General features: G+C 39.0%; 1 protein-coding gene across 2 annotated transcripts in view; it reads left to right on the top strand.

Annotated features, from left to right (window-relative positions):
* The first annotated feature begins 5,212 nt into the window (after window positions 1-5,212).
* Window positions 5,213-12,821, top strand: part of LOC136209446 (THO complex subunit 2) — a 35,826-nt gene continuing 28,217 nt past the window's right edge. The window contains exons 1-12 of one of the 2 annotated variants that reach the window (XM_066000909.1): window positions 5,213-5,565; window positions 5,681-5,806; window positions 5,909-5,950; window positions 7,463-7,522; window positions 7,673-7,735; window positions 8,439-8,519; window positions 9,377-9,448; window positions 9,535-9,582; window positions 9,689-9,757; window positions 9,860-9,993; window positions 10,513-10,588; window positions 12,026-12,219. In XM_066000909.1, coding sequence (XP_065856981.1) covers window positions 5,431-5,565; window positions 5,681-5,806; window positions 5,909-5,950; window positions 7,463-7,522; window positions 7,673-7,735; window positions 8,439-8,519; window positions 9,377-9,448; window positions 9,535-9,582; window positions 9,689-9,757; window positions 9,860-9,993; window positions 10,513-10,588; window positions 12,026-12,219 — 1,100 coding nt within the window. In that variant the 5' untranslated portion in view covers window positions 5,213-5,430. Of the gene's footprint in view, window positions 5,566-5,680; window positions 5,807-5,908; window positions 5,951-7,462; window positions 7,523-7,628; window positions 7,736-8,438; window positions 8,520-9,376; window positions 9,449-9,534; window positions 9,583-9,688; window positions 9,758-9,859; window positions 9,994-10,512; window positions 10,589-12,025; window positions 12,220-12,821 lie in introns of those variants that run through there. The other variant, XM_066000910.1, reaches the window with a different exon arrangement.

The raw sequence follows: 12,821 nt of genomic DNA, 5'->3' as shown, positions 1-12,821 counted from the left end.
TCATATACATGTCCATGGTTGAAATGTATTAGCCGCAATGAAGGAGACTATGTACTGCGAGAACTCCATGAAGGAATTTGTGGCGCACATGAAGCATCCGCAGCGTTGGCAAGAAAAGTCAAGTTGATGGGATATTATTGGCCAAAGGTGGTGGAGGATTCCCAAAAGATGGTAGCGGAATGTCACAGCTGTCAAATCCATGCGAATGAAAAGCATGTTCCCGGAGCCGAACAAGTCACTATAATGACGGCGTGGCCATTCGCAATATGGGGGATCGATATAGTGGGCCCATTCCCAGAAACGACAAAGAAAAGGAAGTACTTGATAGTCGCAGTCGACCACTTCAGCAAATGGGTAGAAGCGGAGGCAGTAACCGCTCAAACACCTGAGCGAATGATCGAGTTCTTATGAGAGAACATTATCATGCGGTTTGGAATCCCACAAACGCTTATAACTGATAATGGCACCCAGTTCAACTGTGTAAAATTCAAAGCATATTGCGAAAGCATGGGGATCAAAAATCATTTTTCTTCTGTAAATCATCCCCAATCGAATGGTATGACAAAGGTTACCAACAGGGCCATGATTCAGGGAATCAAGAAGCGGCTAGGCGATAAAAAAACATGTTGGGCGGATGAGATACCTCATATGCTATGGGCATACGGAACTTCTGTAAAGGCAGCAACAGGCGAAACACCTTTCTCGCTGGTTTATGGAGCCGAAGCAGTCCTGCCTGTTGAAATCAAGTCGCCTACAGATCGGATAATTTATTATTGTGACACCCAAAATCCTATCAACATTAGAGATGCATTGGATTCTGTAGAAGAACGAAGAGAAAAAGCTTACATGCAAATGGCAGTGTACCGCAATAGAATCAAGAAGTATCATGACAGAAGGGTGCGAAAGGTGATAATCAACGAGAGCGACTTGGTCTTAAAAAAAGCGGATAAAATACAATCCAGAGAAGGCAAAGGCAAATTAGGCGTCAACTGGCTCGGGCCTTACAGGGTATCCAAGAAGCTGGGACCATCAACTTTTGAAATAGAAGAAATGAGCGGAAAAAAGCTCCCGCGCACCTGGAATCTAGAGAATCTACGCCTATATAAACAGGCCGAGTAGTTCAGGGAAATGACGAGTACTCTTTTTCCTTTTATGAGTTTTTCCCACTGGGTTTTCTGATAAAAGGTTTTAATGAGGCTTTGATCCCGCACAGTTTGTATACCCATGTAACAAGAAGTCTTTTTTCTTTATTAATAAAGATATTCAATTGTTGCATCATTCGCAAAACCTTATGTTTAATCTTAAACACACATAAATGTGTTGCCTATTAAAGAAAGGCGGATGCATGATTACGCATCATTCGCAAAACCTTATGATTATTTTTGAAAGAAAAATTATAAGGCATAAAATTAAGCGAATAAACGAGTACTCAAAAAATTGCGAAAAGGGTCTGGCCACCCTAATGAAAACAAAACTAAAAATTACAAGTATGAAGTCGGCAAGAGGCAAGGGTCACATACGAAAATAACCGGCATTAAAGCGACGAAGGATAAAACAACAATTGCACATATATGAAAAGCGGCGGCAAGGTCGCTCGGTTGATATATATACTGGCAGTTTGTTACATACAACAGTTCGGATATAAATAAAATTATATTACAGTTTCTTCTCCTTCGCCTCTATTGCCCCCTTCGCCTTCAGCGGCTCCTTCATCTTCTCCTGTGGGATGATCTGCTTCAAGCGAATCCCCAACAATCAAATCAGTAACCGCATCAGAGCGAGAAACATCTTGTTGAACGTGAGAAACATCTTGTGGTGCCCCTCCTTCTACGTTCTGATTTGGGATCTCACAGCTAATTGGAGAATCATGAAAACTCTGCCAATCCAGGAGAAGTACCTCATCCATATCAGCATCCTTGGCCTCTAACTTGTCCCATTTCTCAGCTAAATCCTTTTCAGGAATGGGAACCTTGGGGCGATTAAGTACATGATCTGGATGTCCATGCTCATAAGCCGCATGAATCCGCTCTCCATACCAATAGATGCGAGCACCATCTTCAGCTGTGATCTCCTCGGCCCTCCTCTTTTGCATCTCCAAGGCTTCCTTGGACGAATTCAGATCATCAATGACTTTCTGAAGCTCATCGGACTTAGCCTGGAGGGATTTGAGAGCTTCCTCCTTCTCGCTCATAGCCTTCTGACAAGCACCTTCAAGGACCTTTACTTTGCCTTGGACATCATCAAAAAGCGACTTCTGAGTCGCCAATTCAGTACCAAGGCTTTCCAACTCTCTAGCTCGTTCAGCATCCCTGCAGAGAGCACCCTCCGCGAAATTGATAATCTGCATATAAGACGATACGCGAATAAAAAGAGCGAATAGAGACATGCGTTTGAAGGATAGAACATAAGTGGAAAACAATATACCTCTATAGCTTGCTTCTCAATCCCCTCCATGGCAGTCGGAAGCGGCACCTGTTCGCGCACACGAGAAGCGGAGGGAAGTCGCCCAAGGACATTGCATATGGAAGAAACAATGTCCCTACAGGAAAAGCTCACGGCTTTACCAAAGGTTCTGGTCCACCATCCGCTGATATTAGGAATCGGCTATGGATACACAAGGAGAAGGGTCAGGAGAACAGCGAAAACTGACAAGAGAAAATAAATAACGCAAGAAGAGCGAATAAATTATGATACCTCATGAAATGGGGGACCGCCCTTGGCTTTGGATGGAGTGGACGTAGATGTACCACCGACAGTCAAGGATACGGAGGTATTCTTCTTCCTAGGGCGAGAAGACTCCACATCCACATTACTCTTCCGCTTCCTATTTAAGGGAAGCTCCTCAGAAACAAAAGCGGGGCCCTGTGAAACGGAAGCAATTGGGGGGGAAGCCGCCTCAACAGAAGGAGTCGCCCCCACAGGAGAATTCGCCCCTGCAACAGAAGTTGTTCCCGCCATCCGCTTCTTCCTTCTCGCCAGGGCTTTCGCTTCCCGATCTGCAGCGAGTTGAGATAAAGGATCACCCCTGCAAAGGGTTAAAAGAAATCATCAACTTGGAAATAAGTTAATAGTACCTTGTACAAAAACGCGATAAGGGATATAGACAACACGATCTCCCTTGCGGTAGGCAATCGCTACTCGGCTTCTTAGCATATGGAATGCCTGATCATATGTCCATACAAAAGGAGGAGTGCTCTTCAAGAACTTTATAATATCGGATTCGTCCTTGCTGGGGTAACCAAAGTTCAAACTCTTTACATTGGGTCGGCCCCAGCAGCGAAGAAAGTTTGGATTCCCTTCATGGAACTTAATGAAGAAATAGGACTTATCCCACTCGCGGATTTTGTTCGACTTCTCATCAAAGCCGTAGTAATCGCTCTGTCGGATGAAAGTAAAGTACTCCCCCGAACTCTTGAAATGATGAAGCTTAGAGAAAATCTTGAGCGAGAGGGGAACCTCTAGACAATCCGCCAAAAATTTATCCAAGGTTAAGTCGGCCCATCCGTTGGGATGCAGTTGTCCGGGTGCGATTCCATAACCACCAAGGATGGAAGCAATCTCATCCACCAGCGGATACGTGAAACCGCAGATAATCTGGGCGACAAAAATGGTGAAATACCCCTTTGGGTAGTCGCCCGGCCCTCTATTCTCCCCGGGAATGATGGTTTCCAGACCTTGGAGCCAAAGATACTGCTCCCGCAAGTCATCAATCGTCTCGCGGCAAACTAGGCTTCCCAACCTGTCCTTTTTTGGTAATAAACGGGGAGTTGGGACAGGTGGTGGAATCAACTTCTTAGGGTCAAAACCTAGACCCTCATCAGTTGTATTCGCCAGATGGAGAAAATCGGCGGGATGGGAATCAGACCAAGGAGAGCTGGTTGAAACTTCATCAACCATCTCATCAACCTCATGAGACACCTCGCGAACGTAATTTTCGTCGAACGGTGCGAAATCGAGGTCAGGGTTCGACATATTAACGAAGAAAGACGAGCAGAAATAAGAAAAGGGTCGAACGAGTTACAAGTTGCGGAAAGGAACACTTACATGTGAAAGATAATACAGAGAAGAACGAACGCTAAAGGGTTGACGCCGGAGAAGAGATGACGGAGAACGAAAGAACCACTTTCGAATTTTGAATATCCAGACGAAGACGAAGAGTCCCCTATAACATATGAAAAGACCCTAAAGGGCTCTTGCCAAACTAAGGGGGAGGCATGTGATGATCCGTGAAACCAAACCGGGCCGAATCATAAACACGGGCCCAACCTATACTTAGGCCCATGGTTCAAGATCAAACGGGCTCCGAATAAAGGAAGCGGGTAAAACGAGTAACCGTCCCGAAATCCTAAACGGAGCATCAAACCTCCCACTCAAAACAAACGAGACCACGTTTGTAGCCACGTAAGGGACGTGGCCTGGAAAGAGTAACCGCCCCCGGCGGTTACCTAGGAATACTTATAAAAAGGACATAGAAGCAAATGGGGAGGTACATTCACATCTTTTCCCCACAATACCATTATCAATTTACCAACCTTCCCATAAAACTGACTTGATCGTCGGAGAGTTTTCCCGGAGATCCTGTCTCCGGTTCTGTTTTGCAGGTAACCGCGGCGAAGATCATCAAATCGAATCTAGCAAGTTATCAAATCCCAATAAGATACAATTGGGTTAGCCTTTGTTTGGGAGTTTGGAGGTTAATGGAGATGAGAGTTAAATGAGGTAATGAAAAGGGAAGAGAAGTGATGGAAAAAAAAGTTAAAAATTAACATTGTTCGGGAGTTTGTAGGATGCAAATGGGATTAAATGTTTAGCTTCATTTGAGAGTTTAAATATGGAGAGGGAATGAAAGTTAAATTTACTCTATAGAGACAATAAATTTTAAAAAACTTTACGTTACTCCTATTAACCCCCAATTTGGAGGTTAGAGGAAGTAAACATTTAACCCCATTAACCTCCATTTACTCTAAAAAAAAAAACTTCCAAATAAGGTTAACTTAATACTTAACATTCCATTACTTCCGTTTACTTCCATTAACCTCCTCCAAAACAAGGGCTTACAGGATTCAAAGTGGAGTATGGAAAAGAAACAGTTGGAAGGAACATAATTCGTTGTTTGGTTCATCCAAACAAAAGGGCAAGGGACTTCTAGTTATACGGTTCCCGATAACGGTTCATTTCGACCCGACCCGAAAACTGCCCTGAACCTGAACAAAACCTCCATGAGATCGTAATGATACTGAGATGCTCCATTCCCCTAGCTGCTTCGCCTGAAACCCAATGGCCACAGTCCTTCTGTCAGTCCCTTATTCCGACAGCTTTCCTTCATCATCGCCTCGACGCCATTAAATCATCTTTACCTTTGTCAACCTAACATTTGGTTTTCATAGCAACTTCTAGGGTTTTGCTATTCTTTTTCCTATCTGAAACAAAATGTCACTCCCTGCCATGGAATGTATATACGTCACTGAAGAATATCTCCGCGAATGGAAAACCGGGAACTCCAGCTTGCGCATCCCTTCCCCCGTGCCTACGCTTCGCTTCCTTTACGAGCTCTGCTGGGCCATGGTACGCTCCTTTTTTGAATTTTCTTTCTCTAGTGCTTATTTTTTTGCCTGTAGGCTGTAGCTGTTCATTTTGTTGTTGGTTTTGAGGCTCTGTTTATATTTGAAATTTGTTTAAGGTTCGGGGAGAATTGCCGTTCCAGAAGTGCAAAACAGTACTAGAATCTATAGACTTTTCGGATAAAGTTTCTGGTGAAGAGTTGGGCTCGACATTTGCCGATATTGTCACCCAAATGGCTCAAGACGTGATCATCTCTTCCTTTGATTTTCTAACTTCACTTTTCCTCAATAAAGATGCTGGAATTAAAGTTTTGATCTTCTGTTCCTTATTTAACTGATTTTTTCAGCTCACGATGCCGGGAGAATACCGTTCTCGCCTCATAAAGCTGGTCAGTATTTTTACTTCCAATGAGCATTGTGTGTTCATGCCTGGGATTCAAATGCCGGTTTGATTGTGTTGTGTTTGTATGTCTGGGATCTATATACACTTGTTTAATTACAGCATTTAGGCATTTCTAATGATTTGGTTTGATGAAGTAGGATATCATTATATCCGTTATCATAGTTGTTAGAATCGTGTTGCGAGTCGACTTGTACTATTCCATCCAATTCTATCTGATTTTGAATCGTATCTATGGTACGACTCGAAATCATACAGATCAGACATGAATAGGCCGAATAGGTGGTGAATTGACCGAGTCCACCAATTCAGTCAATTCATGAACTCCATTAAAAAAACTGTTTTTAATTAAAAAAAAAAAGTAAAAAACGTGTGCAGAACTAAAACTAATTAAAAAGTTATGGAATAAAACGGGTGCGTAATGAAATAATTAGGACAAAAGTAGGGGTTACATCTATTGAGAATAAAATGAGAGAAAACCGACTAAGGTGGTTTGGCCATGTGAGACGTAGAGCGCTTGATGCGCCGGTTAGGAGAACCGAAGAGTGGCAAAGGGATGTAGTGGTGAGGGGTAGGGGAAGACCTAAGCAAACTTGGAGGAGGGTGATCGAGAGTGATATGAGTTTATTGGGAATTGAGGAAAATATGGTAGTGGATAGGACGGAGTGGAGGGAGCGAATCTGTGTCGCTGACACGACTTGATTTTCACGGTTTTATATGATGGTTCATGTTAGCCGACCCCGAATCATTTCGGGACTAAGGCTTTGTTGTTGTTGTTGTTGTTGTTGTTGTATTTAGTTGATAACTTGATATAATTTTTATTTGGATATTTAGTTGATAACTTACTAATAAACACGGTTAATATTTTATTTTTTTATAATATTTTGAATTTGATCTGAATCTTACGATTCGGTTCGATTCACGAGTCCCTATTCACAAAATGAGGATTTCGAGTCACGAGTCGAATCTCAATTTAACAACTATGTCCATTATAACTCTAGTATCTGCTTCTCTTTATTTGTTTTGGTCCTATCCTTAGGATATAGGGTCTGTGCTGTGGGATTTAATATCAAGTTTTTTTTTTTTCATAACTTTGTCTTTGTGATTTTCATTGAATGCAATGTTTTCTTTGAAATATAATGGTAATACATGTCTGGTTCCTTGTATATCTCCTTCATTTTCTGAACAATTTTTTGGTTTTTATGTTGGATTTGGGACTACCTATATAGTGGCTTTACAACCTGAAGATGTGTATATTCTACATATATTTCTTCTGAATTCAACATTTAGGTTGTTCAGTACTGTACTTAAAGGGAGAAACCTTTCACTGCTGAATTCACTTGAAAAGGAGTGCTTAGTGGCCTGGAGGGTGGCACTTTTTCTTGTCATTATCCTATAGCTTTTTGTTGTATTTCAATGCCAGATGGCATGAACCTTTGACATTGTTGTTGTTATTCTTGATCTTTCTGTTTGCTTATTGAAGTACTTTGCTTCTGTACAGGCAAAGTGGCTGGTGGATTCAACATTGGTTCCTTTAAGGCTATTCCAAGAGCGTTGTGAGGTGAGGTCTTGTTTTATGAGAGGATTTAGCTTCTAATGTCGTGTTCATATGTGTTTGCTCTGTTGATCTGGATATGGGTTGTCTTGCCTGCATGCCAAAGGAACAGACAAAAGAATGATAAAGATGCAACAAACCTTTCTTACTTTTCAGGAGGAATTTTTGTGGGAGTCTGAAATGATAAAGATAAAAGCTCAGGATTTGAAGGGAAAAGAGGTACGTGATTTCATATTTATTATTAATCTTTCAATTGATTATTCTAACCTGGATTCATGTGCTGTTTCAAGTTGGCTAACTTCATCCTATTCTGATCTTTATTATATCTTTTCTGAAGTCCAATAATGTTTGCATTTGGTTTAATGGAATGTGGCATGGTCTCAGTTTAGTTTGTTTGGTTTGCAATGCAAACATAAATTTTAAGATGTCTCTCTTTGGTGAATTTTATACTAGTGCCATAAAAGTGTCACCCTTGTGTTAACCAATACAGAAGTTTTTTTCCTGAAATAAAGAATGCATACATGCCTGTGTTTGTGGCAAGTAAGGCCATTTATTATTTTGTTCCAACCTGCAATGTGGTCATTTAAAAAGTGTTTAGGCACTTGCGAATTTTTCACATGCTGGCAATCAACTGCACAAATTGAACTTCAAACTTTTGACTAGAGATTCCTAAAACGTCTGGACTCTCAAAATGTAGCTACTGACCGTTTTGATAAAGCAGCATGTATGGACCTTGTTTAAAAAACGGGTGCGTGGTTCTATCGACTCACAATCAGTGTTTTATGACTTGTGTGGCTCAGAACACATTTTAATTTCCTACTTTTCAGCTTGGTGTCAATAAACATTGATTTTACATGAATTCAGTCAAAATATAATCTCAGATTTGTTGCAACCATATTCTTTCTTTTGATGTTGGCTTCAGGTCAGGGTAAACACTCGACTTCTTTATCAGCAAACAAAATTTAACCTTCTCCGTGAAGAAAGCGAGGGCTACGCAAAATTGGTACAATAATCATTATACTCTTCCAGTTTAATTTTTCCATTTTCATGCTTGGTCATTTTATTATAATTTGCTTTATGCCATTTTGTTTGAAATATTTGAATGCATTTCTTGTTGGAGGTAATTAAGATTTCTCTTCCCTCATGCGAAAGATTGCGGTCTTTTTAGGCAGAAGACCGTTTTCTGATTGGCTAAATTATAGGTAAATTGTTAAAAAAGCATTACAAACAAATGGATTTATTGAATTTGTAGCAGCCCCATATAAGAACTTCATTTGTTTTCATGCTATGTAGCTCATTCGTTTCTATTTGGCTGTATGGATCAATGATCATCAGAACATACTCTCTTTCCACTTCCACTCTCTTCCTCTATTGTTTATTTTATTGATCAAACTCTAGATGCAATATTGAAATTAGTTATACTATATTAGTTTAAAAGTCTTCTTCATAAATTATTTATTTTATTACATTCGTTTTCCTCTACTTGAATCAATGTCAAATTTGACTTTTTTTTTTGTCTGCGTGTGTCTCTGTGCATCAAATGGCCTTAAAGCCTAGTCTACATTATAACCTTTATTATTGAATTGTTCTATGAAAGTTATTTTTTCCTTTGCTATTGTTAAAGTATAACGTGCATTCCTTGACCTCAAAATCTGGTCCACATTATTGGTTTTGTTTTTGAATTATCCTATAGTTTTCTTTTTTGTGATTAACAAGGTAGTTATGGTGTTGAAATTCGTGCAGTATGATACACATAATTTTTGTTTTGATCAACATGTTTTGACAACGAAAAATACTCCATAGGGTTTCAGTAACCTAAACAAAAAATTTCATGGTTTACAACATATATGTTGTCTGCAGATTACCCTGCTATGTCAAGGCTATGAAGATACAAATGAAAGTGCGTCTGCAACAACAATAGGCATCATTAAGGTTTTGAGTTGAACCTGTTTTTCATGCTTGGCTGTCTTCTATCTTATTCTTATCATTTTATTCTCCGACTTATTCAACCTATGCAGTCATTGATTGGACATTTTGATCTGGACCCAAACCGTGTTTTTGATATTGTAAGTTGTCTCTTCTAGACTCTTGTTATGCTGTTATCTTAATGTATTGGCCAGTGATTTGATGATTGAAGCTCAAATGTTGATTGCCTCTGTGTCTAATCATCAGATTTTGGAGTGTTTTGAACTTCAGCCTGACAACAGTATCTTTTTGCAATTAATCCCTATATTTCCCAAGGTATGCTCTATTAAAGACAAAGAGGTTGGCATGTATGTTTAGTTTATATACCGAATTCATAGCTAAACTCTGATTTTTATTATATTCTTATCATGTTTGCAGTCTCATGCTTCACAAATTCTTGGCTTTAAGTTCCAATATTATCAGCGCATGGAAGTAAATAGTCCAGTTCCATTTGGCCTCTATAAACTCACTGCTTTGATGGTGAAGGAAGAGTTCCTAGATCTTGATAGCATGTGAGTGGTGTTCTCAAGCTTTCGTACTGTATTGTAGTGATTTGCAGTCTTGGCAAATTAAGAAATTTTAAATACTATAGTTTAGTTGACTGCACAAGTTATTGGAGTTTTCAGTTGTAATTTAGTTTCTAGGGAAATGAAACATTAACTTGGCATTGCAATATGACCAATTTGCAACAAACACTTTACTAGCTCCACGGGACAGCACCTTTATTTTTATTATGCAATATTGTACAATTGAGCTCAAAAACTTTTGCAATTCTGCTCTAGACAAAGTTGTGATGTTGTCACAATGGATAAAAGCATGATTGTACCCATAATGAAATATATCCACTGATCAACCCCGGTTTTCTCTTTGTATATCTCACTTGACTTGCTCTGATAAGAATTTCAAATGGTTTGTGCATGAATCTCAGAATTACACAAATAGAAAAAGTTTATTTGGTAATTGGTTCTTATTTTTTCTCCTTGTATATTGGTGTTGACTTTCTCTAACCAAACTTTCCTACTTTGTGGCAGATATGCTCATTTGCTTCCTAAGGAGGATGATGCCTTTGAGCATTACAATGTGTTTTCTGCTAAGAGGTTGGATGAGGTATAATTTTGTTACTACTTCCTACAATGTTAGGTCTAAATCAAGATCAAAATCATTTTTTTAATGTGAATCATAATTTTAATCTATCTGTAAAGATTTCATTTGAAATTGAATTCTCAAAAAGCAATGAAAGGCGAATATATCCCCCGAATATATCCCCTTTGTCATTCTGAAAGAGGAGTGATCATTTCATAACCTCAAGTCCTGTCATTTGAAGTAAGAAATGCCGGTCATAAAAGGTGATGGATAATGGGTCGGGGGTAAAATTAAAAAAGGACTAACATCAGAGATGAAGCTAAAAAATGTTTTAGCCAAAAAAAAACCTTGAGAAACTTAGGCTATTACAGGAGAAGAAGATGCATGCACCAATTTTTGTGTTATTCCATTTTGTGAAGGGTTCGGTTTTTTGATTATTAGTTTTTTCTTTCATATTTTTGGGAAGTGTTTATGGAGAACTCATCCTAGACATTGAGACTCAATGTGTTTTTGAGTTTTGAACCTATTCTAGTCAATGTAGACTGTAGTTAAAGGTGGTCGGAAAATAGCCTAGGCGACCTCCATGGCTGCCCCCTTTGCAAACTGGACATGGGAGGCAATTTCTGAGTGCTTTAAATGCTTCATGTTTTTTTTTTTTGCCCTTTTTCTGTGATTTTCTGTGTGGGTGTGAATTTAGTTTCCCATTTCCGTACTTTTGTTCAACTAGTGTTTTAGTTGAATTAAGAGTCCCCTAAAATGAGGGATTTTAAGTTTAGGAAATATGAATTGCAGTAAAATAGTGGTTTGCGAAGACTAAATTAGTAAATTCAGATTCAGGAAGAGTAAATCAGTGAACTCTAATTTGTTAAGAGTAAATCAGTAAGCTATTCTAGGGTTTCTTAAAGTCAACGTTAAAATCATTACCGAACAAAGTCACCTGTGTTAAGACTAATTGTTTAGAAAGGGGAAGACAAGACTAAAGTCTTTTTGTGTAGCTGTAAAATTGTTTTTTTCTCCTACCTATTTAGATTGTTGTATTTTTATTTTCTAACAATATTTTAGAAGGTTTTTGCCTCACTTCGCTCAGGCCATTGCCTATTTTGTGCCTAAGGCCATTCAAGAATCTGTCGCCTTAGGTGCACCTTGCCTGTTTAACTACATTGACTGTAGTTGAACATCCAATAAAGAAAGACTGGTGGCTCAACTGATTCACTCTGTTCTGCCTCAATTGATATGCATGTCTTTCAGTATCCTACATGTATAAGTTTCTAGGTGGGGGATGCAATGCAAGTGATATGATTGGAATCGGGTACCATATAAATTTTAACATTTGGCTAGCATTACATATTGACATCTTACATGTTCTAAAGCTATTGTTTTTAAGTGCTACCTACCTTGCTGCGCTGTCAGAATTTGCTTGTAGATTTTGGCTTTATGGGAGTTTGTGGTAAAATTATGCAGGCTAACAAAATTGGAAAGATTAATTTGGCTGCTACTGGGAAGGATCTCATGGATGATGAGAAGCAAGGAGACGTTACAGTAGATCTTTTTGCTGCTTTAGACATTGAAAGCGAGTCTCTAGTTGAGAGGTCATCGGAACTTGAATCTAGTCAAACATTGGGCTTGCTTAATGGTTTTCTTTCAGTCGATGACTGGTAGGACTTTCATTTAACTATTTCCCCCCCTTCAAGGTGGAAGTAAAATTCTTTTATTTCATGCAGAGACTCAGTATGCGCTTTGTTATATTTGCTTTTCCATATTGATTAATATATTAGTTTTGGCTAGCTTTATTATCATACTATATCTGATCAGGTTTTATGCGGAGTTGGAGAAAATTGTGTTCATAGCTACTGATATTCTCATTATGTGTTTATTAGTCTCCTCTTCCAGTTTCTACAATATTTCCGTTTTTGGTTTGTCTTCAATTTTAGAAGTTACTTATAATACTGTGAACATAGCGAGGTAGTTTTTTAATTGGTGATTTAGAATGTGCATCACATGTCCAATTCTTCTTCTTTGTGGCCGACTAATGCTTTTCAGTTTGGAGTTCTTGTTATTTTTTCTTATTACTATAAAGCTTTATTTTTTCAATCAGTTGATTTAAGCACATTGATGGAGGGTCTGGGGTTGTTTCCAGTGGCTAGGAAAATTTGGGTCATTAATTGATAATCACTATGGAAAGCTATGAAATCAATAAAATATTTGTATGCATAATTTACCCTTTGAATTAGCCACGTTTCCGTTTGTTCAATGCATA

Source organism: Euphorbia lathyris, chromosome 10, assembly GCF_963576675.1.
Source record: "Euphorbia lathyris chromosome 10, ddEupLath1.1, whole genome shotgun sequence".
NCBI classification, from domain to species: domain Eukaryota; kingdom Viridiplantae; phylum Streptophyta; class Magnoliopsida; order Malpighiales; family Euphorbiaceae; genus Euphorbia; species Euphorbia lathyris.
The sequence above is the reverse complement of the archived record's forward strand: the minus strand, read 5'-3'. Positions and strand labels throughout refer to the sequence as shown.